Source organism: Haliaeetus albicilla, chromosome 14 (genome assembly GCF_947461875.1).
Source record: "Haliaeetus albicilla chromosome 14, bHalAlb1.1, whole genome shotgun sequence".
Classification (NCBI taxonomy): domain Eukaryota; kingdom Metazoa; phylum Chordata; class Aves; order Accipitriformes; family Accipitridae; genus Haliaeetus; species Haliaeetus albicilla.
In genome coordinates, this window is record NC_091496.1 from 9,960,018 (window position 1) to 9,974,308 (window position 14,291).

Consider the following 14,291-nt stretch of genomic DNA (forward strand, 5'->3'; position numbering starts at 1 on the left):
CTTTACTAGGATTTGAGGCAGGACTATATACTTTTGTTTATGGCACTGGACAAGGCTCAGGAACTAGAACATTAGCTTTTTGCTTTGGCATAGATTTCCTGGCTAAATTACCTAATTTCTCTCTGCCTCATTTCATAAGAACAGTCAAATCTGTTCAGACCAAAGGCTCATTTAGCCCAGTATCTCGGTTCTCACAAGGGCCCATAATGGATGCCAGTAGAAGAGAATAAGGCGGCGAGCATGCAGCAGTGCTTAGTGATATAGTCTCCCAGGCTCCAGCACTCGTTGTTCAGGGATTTCCTGAACCAGGGGTGGAGTCTCTGTATTTAATGCTTTTCAATGACTTGGTTTTGATGAATTAGTACTGGCATTTCTTGAGCTCATATATTTTAAGAATCCACAACATCCCATGCCCTACAAATTGTAATATGTGAGGAACATAGCTTTATTTTGTTTTAAACCTTCTACCTGCCAGTTTCTCAGTTTAGAACAAACTGAGAAGAGTCTTCTTTTCTTCATATCTCTTCCAGTGTGCTGTATGCTTTCTAAGTTAGAGGACTGTAACTTCATGAAGTACTGAAAATGCAGGAGTGCCATGCTTTTATAGAGGCATAAAGATGCTGTTGGTTTTGTTCTTTATTTCTTTCCTTGAAACTCTTAGCATTAAATTTGCTTTTTTTGACTGTTACTGAGCATTGACCTCATTCATAAAAAATAAAATAAAATTTTTAAAAAGCTATTGTGACTTTAAAATCTTGTTCTTGATCTATAAAATGAGGTACTGTACTAGTGTTTGCAGAATTGCTTTCTGTGGAAAGATGCAGAAGGGAACAGTGAACACAGCTTTACACAAAGTTCCAGAAAGTCCTTGACATAAATGTACGAGTTGCTCTGGTTTATTCTAGCTGCCTTCAGTCAGCAAAATGAGATTTTATCTCTAACATTGACAACTAAAACATTTTCAGGCAGAAATGTAGTTTTAAAATTCCTGTTCCTTTAATCTACGCAAAAAGTGATGCTGCTTCTGATCTTTTGAGGCCTTAATTCAGAGGCCACTGAAAGATGAGAGGAGAGTGCCATAGACTGAATGGTTTTTGGAGCAGATGCTTAGTCACTGATATGAGAATGAAATGCCAGTCGTGCAATTTGACTTCTCTGCTACCACTAGCACCTCCTGAAACAGGAAGACAGCTGGGCTATTATATTTCAGATTCCATTTGTAAGTGTTAATTTTAATGCCTGCATACAAAAGAAAAGGAAAGGGGAAAGATACGTTTCATTCCCACAGTTTTCCTGTGCATCTTTAAATGTGCAGTATGGGACTAGCGGACCTTGCTAGCCCTCGTGAGACTTTTCTTACAAGAAAACTCCAGCATCATTGCAGATGTTTGGTCACTTTTCCTACAAGACCATACCTCTGAGTTCTTCCCTTTCCGAGGGACTTACGTTTTGACAGGAACCAATTAGAGTCGACAATGTTTCGAAAACTGTCTCCTGTTTCTCAGGGGCCTGTAATCAGTGTTCAAATCTTAGGTAAACGAAGTTTCATCTATAAAGAAAAGATAAGCTCAGCAGAGTTCAGAAGGTGCCTCAAACAGCACAAACACCTTCTCCTGTTGAAATGTTTACATCCAAGGTGATAGAAAGCTGAGCAGCATTATCTTGCAGATGGTCTGACAAGATTTTAATAAATACATAGAAAGGCATGTGTTTTTTCCCTACCAATAAGGATCAAATTTTCTGGATCCAGGGCTAACTTACAGTAAGGAAACACTCCAGTTGTAAAACTGAGGCAAGATGGTTTAGAAGCAACCCAATGACTTAAAAATTGCATTTATATTGTGGATGTGCAAAAACCACCCTGACCCTTCTGATATTCAACCTGCTTGATAATCTCCAAAACTGACTTCTTTCTTTAGTTATGTTGGCTTTCACTGGGGTTGCACAAGCGTCACTGAGGAGAGAACTTAGCTCATTGTTTAAAGGTGCTTTTGTTTATGAATAACAAATTAAAAGGGTGATTTGGCACAGCAGGTGAGATGATTAATATTTCAGGTCTTATTATTTTTGTTTGTGCATGTATGTGTTTGTGTGTAATTATACCTTTCAAGGATCAACAGCTAAGTGCAGTTAAACATTTAACATTTATCTGCATAAATGCAAATGAAGCTTGCATTTCAGTCAGATAATCTAAAACAAGTAATCAGTATGGATTAAGAACACACATGATTTTTCTTCAGTGTTTACTGCCATTACTTTCATGATGACAAAAAGCAGAAGGGTGACGGTACAAAAGCAAGTTTAGAAGTCGTATATTCATCAATTCAAACCTTTTAAATTGATGGTGATGGAGAACAACTGTTTTAATTCATAGTAATTTGGAAGGATTTGCTGTGACCTTGAGTTAACACGTAAACATGGCAAGGGATACGAGAAAGATTCCTCTGACGTTCACTGAACTTGAGGGGAATCTTTCTTTGACTTCAGTGGACTCCAGATTGAAGCTCTGAGAGCAGGGCCTGAGAAGATACGCACAGAAGTCTCAGGGATCACGCCACATCTGGGAAGGCATCACCCTTAGTTGCAGGGTTTATTGTTACAAACCTTAACCCTCCCCTGAGCACAAAGACAGGTCCTGCCTAACTCGGTTCAGGACCATAAGCACTCCACACTGTGACTGTGAGCTGGTGGTGGGTGATGAAATGTGAAGTAATGTGAATGTCATCTTTCTTTCTCAAAATACTTGAATAGCTTAATCATTTGGATTCCATTAAACCTGACTACAAAAAAATTATCCCAGAAATCAACAGAACTTTAAGGAGAACTACTTCTTCCCTGTGAGAGGTTAGTGTGCTTGTCAGTTTGCTTTAGTCAACAAAGTTGATCTATATTATACCGTACTACACTACACTACAATAAACTATGATCTTACTGGGTGAAACAGCCAGGATTTTGAGCCAAAGTTCTGTTAAATGAGAGACAACATTTCTTCTGTGAAAATATGACTATTGGCAATGGAGTTATCTGGTTGGATGCTGATTAGCCCCGATGACACTGTGCATTCCTATTTATGAGTGTACATTATAGATATATGAGCTGAGTGTATTACATATTCTTGCCAGCATTGCTGACTCTCTCCCCTTCTGGGAACTTCTGGGTGCTAGAAAAGCAGGCAAAGTAGTGAATAAAGGAGTGAATTTTAATGTATTTTCTTCAGTCACCCTGAATCAAAAACACTTAAATCCATCTGTTTCTGTGTCAGCAAAGTTTTTGTTGCACTGGGAAAAGAATATCAAACATTGTTGACTTTTTAAATAAAAAACTCCAACCTGTATGAGAAATGCATTGCTCTTAAACACAGTGCCATGAAGAATAATTGCAACTTGTCACAGAGAGAGGTTATAATTATGTCTGCTGTTAGTTATGTCTCCATGTGCACAATAGAAGTTAGCTTTTCAAATGTATTGTTCTCTAATGCAATACCAGTTATTAACATGTTGAGGATATTATTTTTTGCTAATGAAGAAAAATAAAATGAGGCTGCAGAAGGGCTGGGTGGTGTCACACTGAAAGCAAGTGGAGGGAACAAAGACGAAAGAGAAGTGCTTATTGCAGAGATTTAAAATCTAAGCTTTGCCTCAGGAAAAGAAAAATTGCCCAAAGGGTCAGAATTTCAGCTTCTGTATTCCAGACCTTGCTTATATTTTTTTTTTTTCAAATCTGAATACATATCAAACACGGGGCTAGACCTGACACTTTACAGGCTTCTCTGAGTGAAATGTTGCAGATAGATTGCAGTATCTTAGAGAAAACAGCAAGGCTTAATAGTTGTTACAGTAGTTGCTGTGGGTGTAATTCTCTGTCCCTTCTTTGTTACTTGCACAAATTCTCTGAAAGCATGCTCGGTAGGTCTTATTATAGGGAAAAAGAGTTCATAGTATTTTTCTAGCCTTGCTCCTTATTCTGTCACTCCTTTAGACTCGGATTTTGGAAGACTTTAGTTAGGACGTGTGCTCATATTAGAGATTTTTCCATGCTAGGAATTAAAAAGCAGATAGGCTAAAAAGCAAGGCAGAAGTGACTAACAGTTTCAAGTATCAGAATTTTAAATTGCCTACGAAGGTATTCAGTGAAAATCAGAGCCCTTGAGCAAGTCTTAAATTGGGTGCCCAACCCAGGAGCATGCAAAATCAATTGGGAAATTAGAAAATCTTGGCCATATGCTTATATGTTAACTCCACTTGACTAAGTCCTTTCTATACGTTGCTTCCTCAATTTGCAGTCGTTTTTGTGTTGTAAATAAGATACCCTTGACTCAGACATGAAAGTTCCCCAGGAAAACTGGAGAACCTTTCTCTTGTTAAACAGCACCCTAATTATAGAAGCAATTTTACAAACAATCCCCCGGGGGAAGCATTTTCGTTCTCATCAGGAAGGCTCTTGAATAAAATAACACCTTTGCTAACTTCATTTATTTACAACAGGACACAAGACTGAGACTGGGTTAGATTTATTGCCATTACCTCACTGATGCTCAGTAATTCATAAAACATTGGGTCTAGGAGTTAGCACTGCTGTTATTTCCTCTGATGCCTGACCTCACCACAGTCTAATAACATACAGGAAATCCAGAAGACAAAGGGGGAAAGCAGTGGCCTTGAATGCTAAAAATAACCATAGAAAACCAGTACAATCGTGTAATAGAACATGGCCCAATAATTTATTTAACATAATAGTAGAATCTGCTAAAGCAATTAGAATACGTTCCAAATGTTTTTAATGGAAAATATGTTGGGGGTAAGAATAGGAACACTTAAAGAATTGAGACTTTTAGGTTATGTAGTTCAGTTATGTGTACTGGTTTTAAGTTTGTATATCTTATTGCTTACATATGCAGACCGCTTAATAACTTGACTAGAACAGACAGTCATTGTATGGTGGTTATATTTCCAGAGGTCATCCTATATGAGCCAGACCGTGATCTTAGGTGATGTATTACACTTGACAACCCAGAAAGTTGCAATACAAAGGCATTTTAATTCTCAGTGTCCTCTGAGAATTGTTCAATATCCTTGATGGTATCTAGTGTCTGGTATGCCATTGGGATGACATTTTTGGTGTCTTTACTAATCAGTCAAGGTTAACATGTCATTCATGTTAACTGTGTGTTTGGTTTGTTTTGGGTTGATTTTTTTTTCTCCTAATCACTCTGAATTTGCAAGTTTTTCTAAAGGGATAGATAGTATAATGACACTATAATGAAATTCCTTGATATTTTTCATGTCTGCTCATTTATTTGTGTTAGAATTAGAACAATATTTTTTATCCAAAATATAAATCTAGGCAGTGCTTTAAAATTGGTGCAAATAGATACGTGACATCATTAGAAAAAAAAAACCAAAACAAATACTGTTGCATGAAAGTCAGATAAGTGTAGTGTCTTTAGCTTGTGAAATATTGCAAAGTAAGTCCACAAACATATACTGCTTTTTGGAACAGCTGCTCAGTTTGACTGTGCCTGCCCTCCTTTTATTTACATATGTTGCACAGTTATTTGAAAGAGGCTATTCTTCATATAAATACCAATATTAGTATGCAAACTAGTATATTCAGGTGTGAACAAGACTTCACTATTTGACATTGACACTTGGTTTGTCTTCCAATCAGAAGCAGAAGCACTTACAAATCATAAACTAGGAATAATGAGTAGATCAAACCAGCTGTTCCTGAACAGCCCATTTGGCTATGTTTTCCATGTCATTAAATTAATTGAATTATAATTATGTAGATAGATAGATGGATAGATAGGTAGGTAGATAGATATGAAACATTTCCCATTTTCCAAAGGTGTATGGTAACTTAATAAATATTAATTGATTTGATTTCAGAAGAAAGCAGAGAAATGTGGGATTTTTGATATTTGACTAAAAGAGAGCTATTGAGAAGGTGAGTTGTCCAAATTCAGCTTAGTCTAGGCAAACAAGTTTTCAAAACTTGTGCTTACCAGAGTTGTCTACTGCATCTTAAGGCATCTTCTGAACATTGTAAGCTAGGAAAACTTTCCAGTAGAAGTGACTTATAGGGATAAAAGGAGAAACAGAAATCAAGAGCTCTGTTCTGTTTTCATTAATCTACAGAATGAAGCATAGAGCTGGATGTCATCTCAACAGCTCTTTTATCTCAGTATCAAAAATAAGATTTCCAGGTACCAGAATGTCAGTGGACAGCTACAAGTAGAGTGGCTTAATGGAAAGAGTGTTTCTTGAGTCTGAAAAAGAGGACGCAGGTTAATGTAGAGACTGAGAGGTCTTGCAGTGATCAGGAACCCGGGCAAGCTGCCTGAGGGCAGGCACAGAGAGGTGGGCAGATCTTCTTAGGAGCTTGTGGTCAGTTTTGTGGGTAAATGCTCTTCAACAGACGAGTTCCTTCTCTGTCCCCTTTAGCACAGCACAGCAGCCCAAGAGAGTTTCAGTTCCAAGCCCTAGAGAAGCTGGAGACCTTTCTTTGGGAACACCATTTTACTAAAGATCTGCCACTTACAGTGATTTCCCACAGGGTTTTAAAACTAGTTTCCGATAACTGAATTCTGCTAAGCCTCAAGTTGGAAAAACAAAATATAATAAAGGTGTTGCAGAGCCCAGTATCCCCCAAATCTACGCAGGTAAAAAGCCTATAGCATATGGAACTTGAACACTAAAAGTCAGAAGCCCATTGTGTGCATTTCTTTTTTCTTTCTTTTTTCTTTCTTTTTTCTTTTTTTTTTAATAATTAATGATTTAAAACAGTTGCATTATTGCTTCAATCACTTTTCACCTATTTCCCCAATGGTTACCACTTGCCTCAACATTTACATTTGTTTTAATATTTGTATTTTTTGCATAATTTCTCACATTATATTTATTTGCACTTGCACTTTTTTAAAAATAAAGCATTCCATGGGGATGACTTTAATAAAAGTTTCTTATTAAAAGTTCCATAACAGCATGATTCCCAAACCTGAAACCAAAGTCCTCATATTTAACAGTTTTCATGACTCAATAGATTAAGTGTGAAATAGGAAATATAATAACAATAACAACATAGCCATATCCTGCACAGTTGTTCCACTTAAAATTATTCTTGAAAAGTAACACAATTCATAAATAAATCATTTCTCATAGAGTGAAATGTACTTAAAAGACTCTGTGAAATATCCTTGATATAGTCATAAAATATGTGCACAGAAAGTTGTATTGGGCAAGAGAAAAACCAAAAATTCACTGAAATTAATATATTGAAGGGGAGATTAAGAAAAAAAAGAAAAAAAACCCAAACAGCAAAACCATCAGTGTCTGTTTTCAAAGTCAGGTGTCTCCAATCAGCTGCCTCAGCAGTGTTCATTTCAGAAAGAGTCTTAGCTCAGACCTAAATTCATATCAAGCTTCCTCTGTGGTCAATGAAGAGAGATCTTGCCCTTGGGAACTGCAGTTCTGAGCTGGTCTGACTTGTCATTCAGAGGACCCTGTTGTTTCTGCTGACCGTGACTAGGGCAGCAGCAAATTTAGCCACCCCAATTAGTGCCTCTATGTAGAGGGCATAAATCCAAACCTTAACAAGTCTGAAAGTTTTTCTCCGAGTGGGAAGTGGGGCTTTTCTTTTTGTTCTGACCAACACTGAATAATACAGAGAACACAATATTTCAGTGTCAGCAACTTCTGACTCAGTTAAGAGACACTGCCATTGGCCTTAAAGTCCTCCAAATGGATACTCCTTCCTGGTGTACTGTCATACTCCAGGCACTCCACTCTGGCAATCTTTTGGGGTTATTTTTTTCTGGGGCTTTGGGGTGGGTTTTTTTCTGTGTTTCCCCCCCCCCTTTAATCTATTTGTCTTATAAAATGCTTCATGGTAACATAACAGAGTCTGTGGAAACAGCAAGGGAAATGTTAACATCAATAATGCTCACAGCTGTGGCCAACTCTACGTTTTTTATTAAACAAAGGATGTGATAGTTCCTAAGGCTCTTGGCATCTTGAATGCTCCTGGACCATCCCATGTTATTGTTTGGCAGCTTGTTGTGGAGATCAACTAGCCCCTGGAAGGTACCCTGGAAATGTGCTCCTTTCTGGTTTTGGTTTGGGGGTTACAAGAGTAAGGATATGAGTTCCTGCAATTGCACTAGAGCAGCTAGGGAGCATCACTGCTGTCAAATCAATTGTCTTCCATGCCTTATAATTTAAACCAGCAATACCTTCTTAGTAGCTGCATGCATTCCATCAACACAGCATCTTCAGATCATTTGCTTGCACTGCATTGATTTATTATTGACCAGCAGCGGTTTCGCTGCATCAGGCTCTGCAATGCTGGGATGGTTTCTGTGTGAATTGCCAGAAAAGTTTCAGGAAAAAAAATCACCCTGAAACTCAGCAGTCAGTGCTGTCCATTCTGGTAGGTTAGTTCTTCCCCATTAACCACACATTTTCTCACAAGCCAGAAATAGTACTAAAGTGGGAAAGAAGGGTTTTTTGGTTTGTTTGGTTTTTGTCGTTTTTGTGGGGTTTTGTTTTTTTTGTTGTTTTTTTTTTTTACCAAAAACAACTACTGTATGCTTTCATCTTTCTTGTCCTTGTTTTGTTGAGACAGTTCTAGATGGGCTATCTGCTGACAGAGATACAAAAAATGGTTTAAAAAGTTATAATATTGGGTATATATACATATGTATATGTATATGTAGCATTATATTGTATTGATACACTGGCTGACCAAAGCTATTCAATAGCAAAATATGAAATAAGTCTTGGCAAATAGCAATGTCTTGTCACCACTCAGTATCATGATATGGGGCATTACTTCAGCCATATTTCAACCGTTTGAAAGTGAATTTCTGGAGCCTTGAAATGGCAGATCATTGGGCCAAAGAATGGGAATCACAGTAACTTTTATGTTCATCTCCAGGACTGAACTGTAGTTCTTTCTGGCTGAGTCTTGCGATCTATAACATTATGTGCTACGGGAAAACATGTGTTTTAAGGAGCCAGAAGCATAATCTCCCACCATGCAAGACATTTACTAGGTAAAACAATTCATGCTATACCATGAGCCAGCGGTCAGGTATTGTCATTATGAGTTTGTGGAATTTCAAGACCTAAACAATCTCATTTTCAGTAGTTTTATTATGGATTATAAAGAAGCATCAATGAAAGATAAACCTAGAGTTCAAAACCCAGCACCAATGAAATAAAACATGCTACTGCAAGGTTTTTAGCTCCAAGGATCCTTAAAAAGATTTGAAGCACATTGTAATGTCCTTTTGGGCTGCCAGTGCAACTAAAGAAGGGATTTGGACAATAATTGTACTCGTTGACTTACAAAGGCCTTTCTTTGAATTTTTTTTTTTTTTTCTTCTTCATGCATTTCTAGAGAATTTCCTCCAGCCTGGCAAGCTTGCTTTGTCATGAATTCCTGTCTTCGATTACATAATAGCCCTCACAAGAATTTGAAACAGTGAGCATTTGGTGAACACACAGTTTTTCTTGCTGTTTATGACTAAGGTATTTGCTGACTCACTGCAGTATCATTCTTTGCATTCAATTTACTGCAAAACCCAAGAGGCAGCAAAATTATAAACTGATCAGAATTTTTTCTGAGAAGAAATAATGTGTATTCTTTCTAGCTAAAAGCTCTTGTCTGTGCTGTACCAAAGGCGGCCACACTCACACAGTCCATAGTCGCGCCTAAGTCTCTGAGCAGAGCCTTGGTCTTTGCTATCTGCAGGCAGACTGATTTTGGTGCCGAGTCATTACCCAAGAGCTGCCCTCACTCTCTCTGCTGCCTGCACACAGGTTTTTCGGGTGTAATTTAGGAGGACAGGACTTAACAACACCAGGAGCATAGTTTGTTTCCAGTCTGACACGGAGGCTAACTCTCTGGAAAATAATCAAGCACACCTTTTATAAAAAATGAGGAGATGAAATTTTACCCTCAAATATTGATAATGACTTCTCATGTCAGTTCTTGCTGTTATGGCATCTTGGGGCAGAATTTGGGTGCAAATGCCACAGACCAGTGACTAGTATGATCAAGTACCTATCATTAGTCATATTGCTTCCTTGGCCTTTGAAAAGAGGGTGGGGATGTACATAGAAAAGAGTTTATTCCTTTGTTGCCTGTATTCATTGTTGGTTTGTAGATAGACATAGTTTGACTTGAGCATCCAAAAAGCTATTTGGGCAAGTTGCCCTGTTTGTGACAGGTTGGACTTCCTATAGCATGTTTATCAGAATTCCTTGAGGCCTCAGACTAACCATGATACATTTATTTGGCACTTAACAGCCATGTATTTATTGTCATTATTACTTGCCCATACATTTTGAAAGTTTTAGTGCATGGCTCTACATTGCATTTTTACACTGTGGGATTTCCCTGTCAGGCCTCTTATTTCAAGTGCTTTATTCCACAAACACAAAGAGAAGGGTAGATCATCTCTGACTTAGGCTGACCCAGTTCTCCGCTATTTCTTGCCTGCTACACACCAATATCAGTAGAGTTACAGTGACATAAACCAGAAGAATACAGTCAAAAATCAGATCCTTCCTACACCAAATCACTTTCCACATCTGTTTCCTATTTGTCTTATAATGACACATGGGATTATTTTGGGAATATATTCTGCTTTAACTGTCATGCCACTGACTTTATGGCCTTATCAAATATCCATTGGTGTGCAGGTTGAGCAATTATCATGTACTAAGAAGAAATCCCAAGAAAACATAGATTGATAATAACATTTTTCAATAATGATTTGTAGCATTAGTGCCATTTTCTATTATTGTAGTTGAGGTCTAGCATTCTCCTCAATTTACTGCTTTTATTTGTTGTGCAAGATCTAGATATGGACCCTACAGCAGAATTTCAAAACCAGTTTTCTTTTTCATTATTTATTCATTTCTGGTTAGAAGGAGCAAAGTCAGAAAATCGAATAGAAGCAAGGAATGTGTCTGGACTATTAAGAAATAGAAAGAAAGACAAAGGGAAAGAAATAAATTTAATACTGTGCAAGATATTACAGATAAAGGATGACTGTATAAACATAATCAGGCAGGCTACATCTACAAGAACATGCCTTAGGATACTGAGCTTGAGTTCTGGAATCAAACTTCATGAAGTTGGGTCCACACTTTTTATCTTACAGTGCAGTAAGTCCCTCCAGATAGACTATCCTGCTAACAGTCCATTTTCCCTTCCCCTTTTTCTGCAGTAAATGGAGTGAAATGTGAAGTCCTTCTGATGTTCCTTTGAAAATATATAATATACACACACAGATACGTGCTTTCATGATGTAATTAAACAAGCCTGTAATAAAATAAAATAATAAAAACTATAGCTTGTGACTCACTCACAGAAACATGGACTCAATAGGTTTAAAATAATACCATTTGGAAGTATGTGTGGTCACTGGCCTGGTCCATGCCTGGATTCAGTACGGATGAGCAAGATGGGGAAGGCAGGGTGCCAGGGAGAGTGCTGCTTCCAGATACTTGAATTCACTGCTCGTGAGAAAGACATCAGCTATTTGAATGATCTTCACATTAAATAAACATTACCAAACCAATTGCTGAATAAAATTTGAGTTGTTGATATCTTTTTGCATCCTCCACAGCATTGTGGAGTGCCAGATCTCCAGCACTGAGCACTGGAACGTTGCTCTTGAGGGTGAAAGTATTGTGTGCAACTTTGAGACTTTCACTTGTGAGCACAAGACACTGTAAGACTCTGGAGTTTACACGCTAGTTGAAGTTCTAGCCTGAGACTTAGTCCGGAGAAGTGAAGCTGAAAGACCCACACTCTTTGCCATCATTGTAGATAATATAATAAGGACCAAAAGTCGCAAGTTGTTCTTTGGAAGATTCAGTTTAGAAAAAAATGCTTCACTAAGAGGGCAATGGAAGTTGCCCAGAAAGGTTATATAGTTTCCATTCCTGAAGGTTTTCACGACTTGGTAAGACAAAACCAAAACTGACCATACCCCATGTTGGTAATAGTCTTCTTTCAAGTCCTCCTGGGTTTAACAATATCTAGAGAGCCCTTCCAGCCAGCAGCTCTATGATTCTGTCTTTGGAAAGGGATGATGAGAATAAGACAGGGGGGATTTCTTAGTCTGTGGAAGCAGTAAGTGCTGTAGGGACTTGAGAATCAAGTTAAAGAGCTGATTTGTTATGAAATAAATAGGGAAAAATATTGTAACATCTTCTTAGTTGCTTTCTACTATCAATATATATATTTTAGACATGTATTCTGAAGTTATTTCTTTTTTTTATTTTCCTAAAACAGATGAGTGATCTCTAATCAGTCAATAAGAAAAAAAGAGGCTGTATCAAGCTGTAGTTGCTATTACAGCCTAAACTACTTGGTCCTGCAAATATTGGTTAAAGGAAGTCCTTCACCATCTACCTCATAGAGAATTTTTAGCTGTAAGTGACTGAGAACTGGGTGCAAAGGCCTAAGTAAACAGAGAAACTGTTGCAGGGTAGGAGTTGTCCCAGCTCTGGGGCTCCTTGACTTAATTAGGTGTCAATGCAAATTAACCATAGTGCAAGTGGGAAATGGAAATTTCAGTTTTTGCTGTGGCCTCCAAAAGTCTTCTGTGAATGTAGAAGTCTACTGTGCAAAAAGCATCCATTCTTCTGGTTTTGGCCTCAGTGCAAAACATAAGATAAACACACTATTCAAATTGATTGGCAGATTTGGTCCCCCAGTTAAAATTAAAGTAATTAAATGTACTGAAAAGCCCATTGCTCTGGATTTACTGACCTTGATTTGACTTAGTGTTGACTGAGGCCCTTTTTAATCTTGGTTTATATCCCCATATGCTTTGCCCTCAGCCTGTATATTTTGAAAGTTTTGTTGCATAGTACTGAAAAATAATAAAAAAAGCTCTCCTGATGCAGTTAAAGTTGAATTTGAGGATGCATGGAACAGTGAGTCACTAAATACTCAGGTTAGGAAAAGCAGAATTTAGCATTGTATGATGTACTAATCTACATTTGCAGGATATTTCAGAAAAGTATAGTCGGTGAAAAATAGGTTTTATCTTTTCTCAGACAAAAGCTTCAAATTCCAGCTTCCTCAGTTACTATTACTCAGACGTATTCTCAGTGAAAGCAATAAGAATTCAATGAAACCATGTAAATTATATGTGAAGTAGAATAGATGAGGCAAAGGCTGTGCATGTATATTTGTACTTTGACTAGCCTTCAGCACAATACTGATTAGAAGGTGTAATTTGACTTTCCTGAAGCCACAAAACCCAGTATGAATCCTATATACTGCTCTTTGTTTAGTTCAACTTATTTTTAGTGTTCTTTCATGAGATAATGTTGCTTTTTCTTTCTTTTTTTCCGCCCCACAGGACAACATTTTTAGAATGGAAGATTCACATTTTGAAAATGGCCGAGGGAAAAGCCCTTATGATCCTAAACTGCTGACAGCTTCTCTTTTAGTAGGTAGGTGCCACGATACAAGTTCAATGAGATGTGCATTCCCTGTAAATAACTGCCAGTTTTCTGCTTTTTTTCTCCTTGCAGCACCTATGATAGGGCTTTGTTTTCTGCATTTTATTTCCAGGCAAAAGTCCTTCTAGTTTCATTTTTAATATAGTTGACCCAGGTGTCTTGAGAAACATGGTGTGTGTAAAATAAGATTCAGGTATCACAAGAGCTGCTTTGTACCTCTGTAAGACCTTGTTTCTACGAAGTGTTTCTCCTCCTCAGAACTAGATGACTCTGGAGCTATTTCAATTGCCCAGTTTACAGACTGGCCACACTGATGGTCGCACCAGCACAGCTGAGAGCAAAGCAAGAGCGAGAATAAGTAATTTCTTACATCAGTTTTGCTGCTAAGGAAGGTCTATCACCCAACTGTATCTCCATGTGAGCTGGAGATATACAAGCAGCCACAGGTCTAGGCCTTAAGATGATGTTTCAGCCGAAGAGATTTATCTGACAGTGAATACAATTAAACTCCTGGCCAGAACACCGGGATTTCTATAAATTAGGTATTTCTGAATTAGTAATACTTCGTTTCATGGAATAGGTAAGTATAGAGCATCTGGACTGTGTTAATCTAATTGAACTAATCCAATTGATTGAATTTATCTAATTGATTTAACTTATCTAATTGAATTAATTGTGTTCATTGTTCTTCCTTCTCCTTTACAAAGAAGGCATAAAGATGTTTTGTGAGAAGAAATTAAGAGTGAAACAAATAGATTGTTCTTTCCGTAATGACTCTGCCCAGGTGTAGCCACTTTATCC

At 37.7% G+C, this 14,291-nt stretch overlaps 1 protein-coding gene across 5 annotated transcripts in view; it reads left to right on the top strand.

Moving 5' to 3' along the window:
• SEMA3A (semaphorin 3A) overlaps window positions 1-14,291 on the top strand; it is a 332,422-nt gene that overhangs the window by 251,393 nt on the left and 66,738 nt on the right. For all 5 annotated transcript variants that reach the window (XM_069801685.1, XM_069801683.1, XM_069801681.1 and 2 more), the window contains one exon: window positions 13,388-13,481. In XM_069801685.1, the coding sequence (XP_069657786.1) occupies window positions 13,388-13,481 (94 nt within the window). The remainder of the gene's footprint in view (window positions 1-13,387; window positions 13,482-14,291) is intronic.